This window comes from Neoarius graeffei, chromosome 14 (assembly GCF_027579695.1).
Source record: "Neoarius graeffei isolate fNeoGra1 chromosome 14, fNeoGra1.pri, whole genome shotgun sequence".
NCBI classification, from domain to species: domain Eukaryota; kingdom Metazoa; phylum Chordata; class Actinopteri; order Siluriformes; family Ariidae; genus Neoarius; species Neoarius graeffei.
In genome coordinates this window covers 38,754,617-38,760,444 of record NC_083582.1, presented here as the reverse complement: position 1 = coordinate 38,760,444, position 5,828 = coordinate 38,754,617, and the positions used below count along the sequence as shown (strand labels likewise).

General features: G+C 40.3%; 1 protein-coding gene across 1 annotated transcript; it reads left to right on the top strand.

Annotated features, from left to right (window-relative positions):
- The first annotated feature begins 247 nt into the window (after window positions 1–247).
- On the top strand, window positions 248–3,662 carry LOC132897687 (uncharacterized). The gene is made up of 5 exons (XM_060938915.1): window positions 248–582; window positions 1,102–1,210; window positions 1,864–2,263; window positions 2,593–2,751; window positions 3,418–3,662. Exons 1-4 carry the CDS (start codon window positions 498–500, stop codon window positions 2,743–2,745), a joined length of 747 nt encoding a protein of 248 aa, XP_060794898.1. The 5' UTR covers window positions 248–497; the 3' UTR covers window positions 2,746–2,751; window positions 3,418–3,662.
- Window positions 3,663–5,828: the final 2,166 nt, after the last annotated feature.

The following is a 5,828-nucleotide window of genomic DNA, read 5'->3' as shown; positions in this document are numbered from 1 at the left end:
GTTGTAACATGGGAACAATACATGTGTTACAATGATGGAAAGACACGGATCTCCTTCTCTCGTGGTGACAACTGTGTTTCTGTAGGGGGAAGGGTTCTTGTTGTGCGGAACATTTTGTCACATTCTGGAACTGTTAAAGTCCTGTGTAGTTTTTTTGAAACCTCCAAATCCTTTTTCACCTATCCAATGGACTCCTCACGTCTTGGAATTCTTTTTGTTTGCAATTTATCTGAGCACTTGCAGCTATTACCTGTGGATGAGTTGAAAACAAAAATGGCTTTGTTGCCATTCAAGACTGGATACGTGGCATTGCCACTCTTGCACTAAAGTGCTGTTTATTTTTTATTTATGTGTATTTGTTGGTTTTTTTTGGTTGGTTTTTTTTAAGCATGTTACCTTTCGCTGTAGTGGAGTTTTCAAATCACGGACTGGCAGTTATAGCAACCAAATGGTTTACTGGGCCTGAGGAGGATGAATGCTATTAGCCACCAGCAAAGATGAACTCGACAAGGGCAGCCATAAAGCAAAAGGACCCTTGCACTGACTGGGTGACACACGAAGTGACCGTGAAGAGAAAAGCTGGTAATGTGCCCATGTGTATTTTGTATTATATTATCTTACAAGATGAGTTCATTGTAGATTTTGTTTAAAGGTGCACTATGAGTTCCTGCATTATCACTTCCGTTGACATTCCATGTAAATACCTAAAATGCTATACGAAACGGTACTCTCTCATTCCAGCAACTAAATCAACTTTGCTCACTGCCCCCACCAATATGTGCACACTCACTAACCCCCACCCCCTCCCCTGACCATGTTGTTGATTGGCTGGAAGTGGTTTATGTTTTGGTGCACAGCCTGTGCCCCTAGTGTTTGTTTGATGTGTACAACCCCCTTGTTGCCTCCCAAGACAAGTTTTTTGTTTGTTTGTTTCTTCTTCAAATTTTTCATGGGGCTGGCAGAAAACTGATCAAGGGGTGTTGCTCTACGGTTCGATACAAAAAAATGAAATTGTGTTAAAAACCATGCAAGAACTCATTTTCCACCTTTAATTTTGCTCTCAATGAAACTAATTGCCACTGATTTGTCTGTCTCCCACAGCAACATATGAAATTGCTCGCTCAAAGTTAGTTGAATATGAACAGAATACAGATGTATCAACCGAGCCTGAGTCTACAGAGAATATGGGCAGGAGGAAGCGCAAAAGGAGGTGAGGCTATTTGAATTATAGAGAACAGTAGAATGAATAAATATATGATTAACTAATAAATAATAATAAATGTAATCACTTAAAGTAACAAGGGGGAAAAGTGAGAACAACCATCACATTTTTGCAAATATTTTGTTAAATCTTTTCATGGGACAGCACTAGAAATGAAACCTACAACTTAAAGAAGGCAGTGTACAGCTTGTATAACAGAAATTTGTAGTCTTCTGAAAATCTCAGCGTAATGTTAATGCTGAAATAGCTGGAAACGAAATTAAGTACACCCCACAGCGAACATGTCCTAATTATGCTCATACATACTGTCAATATTTTGTGTGAGCACCATTATTATGAACTGCCTTAACCTGTATGGCCTTGAAATTCACCAAAGATGCACTGGTTTCTACTGTAATCCTTTCCCACTCCTTTGTGGTGACATTTCAGAGCAGGTGGATGTTAAAAGACGCCTTGTTTTTCTCTAACTTTCGCTTTAGGATGTGCCACAGGTGCTCAATTTGTCACTAACTTAAACTTACGAAAACTGTTTTTTAAATTTTATTTTTCCTTTATATAAGCTAATGCTTTAGTTAAAGTAGTTATAGTTTAACTGAAATGCTTTAACTTATTGATTGTGCTTGATTATTATACATGTTTAGGCAAGTGGTCATGTCCAGCGAGGCTGAAGATGAGGATGACAACGACATCAACAATCAGGCATCTCCATCACCTCCGAGGCCTCCATCTACTCTATGTATGCAGACCCCTCCACCCACCCACAGGTCTATACAGACCCCTGCACCCCCTGCTCCCATCCACGGGTCTTCAACCCCAAGACGAGACATTCGGGATAGCATGTTTGTTCGCATTTTGACCCTCCTTGAGGAGGTGAAAGACACACAGAGGAACCATGGGAGGATTCTCCAGGCACTTCTCCAAGATCGACACAACATTGCCAACCCCGTTTGTTCTACTCCAGAGGGTTTCCCCCTCAAGACGGTTAATGAAGTCGACTGCATGGAAGTAAAACTGGCAAACCCCACCTTCATGTCAGAACTGGTATGTATGTTAAATGTATTACAGTATGTGGACTGAATCAACCTGTTGCCCTGTTGTTTCACGTTGCCAAGTGCTGTTGAAAGTTATGAGAACAGTGTGAAAGAGTGGTCTGCACACTGGGTATATGCTCCAAAAACACTTTATTATTTAACTATAAGGCAACATTTCGATTCACTAGTGGGATCTTCCCACTCTTTCACACTGTATCTACTATGTGCGCACCCTAACTTTCAAATATCCATGCATCTGGCAGTTCTTTCATGTTGAGAGGTTTACTCCAGTGAGGAATATAGATTGACCTGCCTTGTATTGCCTTTGTTCCCCCTCAGATTGCAGCTGTGGCGGACATTGGAGGGGGCACTGCTGACGGGGCCACGAGAAGGATGATGGCGTTCCTCATTGACCACAACCTATCAGACAGTACAACTTCGTGGGGAGAAACGGCAAGAGAGGATTCAAGCCCCTCAAGCTGTTTGAAGTAATTTATGGTAGGTGTGCGTATGGATAATGTTTAAGTTGTACAATATTAGAAAGAGATCATAATACCAAACATGTTTATTGAACTGTAAAGGCAACTACAGGTGTGTGTAAGAGTGGGCATAGGTGATGTCTGGGGTGTAATAGTTAGGAATGCAACGGTTCTTGTTTTTTTATTGAACTGAATGACACACCCCCTATACGGCTCAATACGCAGACATGAAACACAATATTTCGATGTGTTATTAAAATATTACTCTGCTACACAGTTTTCCTAAACTTAGAATAGAATAGAATGCCTTTTATTGGAAACAAATAACGGCTAGAAATATTTCACTTAATGTCTGATGAATCTATTTAATGTATGAGCTTCGCCTTATACATTGAATTACTGAAATTAAAGGAGAAGTTTGGTGTGAATCAGTCATTAGCCCGGTTGTTTGAGGTCAACAAGTGCTGTCAGGAAAAAGAACAAGAAAATGTGATGCAACATAGACCACATACATACAGATAACCTTCAATGAACCTTAACAACTGGGCTATTGATTGATTCACACTAGATTTCTCCTTTAACAAACTTCCACAATATTCAATTTTTTGAGAAACTCTGTTGCTTCTGCAAACCTGGCTGAGAGTTGTCACATGAAGTAAGTCACTGCTATATTTGTGCCTTGCAGGAGCCTTGAAGAAGAATGCAATGACCAGTCAGATCACCAGAAAGGACGCAGAGAAGGCGGTCTCGAAGTGGCTGCGGTGCTAGGGACCGGGGGGGGGGCAATCGACAGGCCTGTCAGGCCAGAGAGGCAGCCCCTCAGGAAATTTAAATTGTGTTTTGTTTTTTGTTTTTTTCTCAGTGATTTCTGTAATAAAAACTTAGTTTTTATTTTTTGTAAATAGCAATAAAAAAGTAATTGTATTACTAGTCTTTTTGTCATTGTTGTTTGTGTAAAGAACTGTACTATGGGCTGACTGTAAAATAAGCCCCCATAATAGTTATTACCTTAGGGTACAATCAGGGACCCATAATGAGCCCACATGGGCCCACTCAGTGTGGGCCCCAGATAGGAGAAACCTGGGTTGCCCAAGTGGGTTTTAGTTAGGGCCCAGCTGGGCAGCCCATATCCAACCCATATGGGCCCCACAAGGGTGTTATATTTCACCTCATTAACTAATGAGGTCAAACTGTTAGCAAGTTGCAGGTTTTTAGCTTTCTCCTGAAATCTTCTCTTTTATTTCTTCTTCCTCAGGGTAGTAAAACTCGCTTTCGCTGTGAACACTGTCGTTATCACAATCCATGATGTAAAATTAATGCTATTTTGAATCCTGGCTGTAATGCAAATTGCTTCTTCCTCGGTATACAAGTGCACTTCCATGGCAGGGATAAAACTACATTTTGCCGCCTATGTACTCCCCTATTTATACAAATAGGAGTCATTCAGCCATGTTTTTGCTCGGCGTTAGCAAATTACAGGTTTTAGCTTTCTCCTGAAATGTTTTCTTTTATTTCTTCTTCCTCAGGGTAGTAAAACTCGCTTTTGCTGTGAACACTGTCGTTATCGCTATTCATGCTGTAAAATTAATGCTATTCTCCTGAGAAATGCTGGCAAAAATTTGTAAGATTTTTGATAATCTTATAAATAAATCTTATTTAAAAAAAAAGATAAATGTTGACAAAAATTGCTACCATGTTTGTTGTTGTGAACGAACGAGTTGCCGGAGGTCCGTAACTGGGATCTGTACCGTAGGATACGAACCCGCTCGCCAGCCAATCAGAGCGCAGGATTTGGACCGCAAAAAAAATAAGAAACATTTGTCACATGCACACTTCAAGCACAGGGAAATTCATCCTCTGCATTTAACCCATCTGAAGCAGTGAACACACACACACACTCAGAGCAGCGGGCAGCCACACTACAGCGCCCGGGGAGCAGTCAGGGGTTCGGCATCTTTCTCAAGGGCACCTCAGCCCAAGGCCGCCCCAAGTTAACCTAAGTTTATGAGTATAATATTTTTAAAGCTCGTTTTTTAAAAACACATAATAGATTCAGTTTTGTCTATTAACCAGTCAGACTAAACAAACACCATTTTGTATTTGTAGCCTAAATGCCACTGAAAAATAAAGCCTGGTGTTTGAGAGCATTTTGTAGTGTTTAACACAAATACGATAGTATATCTAGAAAAAAAAAATAGAGGTGGATAAAGTACCCAACTTCATTACTTACAGTGCTCAGCGTAAATGAGTACACCCCCTTTGAAAAGTAACATTTTAAACAATATCTCAATGAACACAATTTCCAAAATGTTGACAAGACAAAGTTTAATATAACATCTGTTTAACTTATAACATGAAAGTAAGGTTAATAATATAATTTACATTACACATTTTTCAGTTTTACTCAAATTAGGGTGGTGCAAAAATGAGTACACCCCACAAAAAAAACTACTCCATCTAGTACTTTGTATGGCCTCCATGATTTTTAATGACAGCACCAAGTCTTCTAGGCATGGAATGAACAAGTTGGCGACATTTTGCAACATCAATCTTTTTCCATTCTTCAACAATGACCTCTTTTAGTGACTGGATGCTGGATGGAGAGTGATGCCCAACTTGTCTCTTCAGAATTCCCCAAAGAAAATAATTTCTTTACACCACAAAGGTGAAGGCTACAAGAAGATCAGCAAAGCTTTACTTATCAGTCAGAATACTGTAGCAAAAGTGGTACAAAAATTTAAGAAAGATGGAACTGCAACCATCTCACAGAGACGTCCAGGTTGTCCACGGAAGTTAACACCTCGACAGGAGTGTCTTCTGATGAGAAGTGTTGAAGAAAATTGGCATGCAAGTTCTCTAAAGAAGTAGAAAGCCAAACTGGGGTGACTATTTCCCGTGACACAATAAAGCGTACACTGCAGAGGAATGGCATGCATGGATGCCGTCCACGAAAGAAGCCTCTCCTTCAGCCCAGGCACAAAAAAGCCCGCCTCGAGTTTGCCAGGGCCCATGCAAACAAAGATGAAGACTACTGGGACTCTATACTCTGGAGTGATGAGACAAAGATAAATGCTTTTGGAACTGATGGTTTCAAAA

Bases quoted from the DNA above. Each gene is read 5' to 3' on its own strand.
- LOC132897687 (XM_060938915.1), top strand. From the start codon at position 498: ATGAACTCGACAAGGGCAGCCATAAAGCAAAAGGACCCTTGCACTGAC. The intron at 1,211-1,863 runs GTGAGGCTATTT...ATACATGTTTAG, and splicing joins AGGAGGAAGCGCAAAAGGAG to GCAAGTGGTCATGTCCAGCG. The intron at 2,264-2,592 runs GTATGTATGTTA...GTTCCCCCTCAG, and splicing joins CCACCTTCATGTCAGAACTG to ATTGCAGCTGTGGCGGACAT.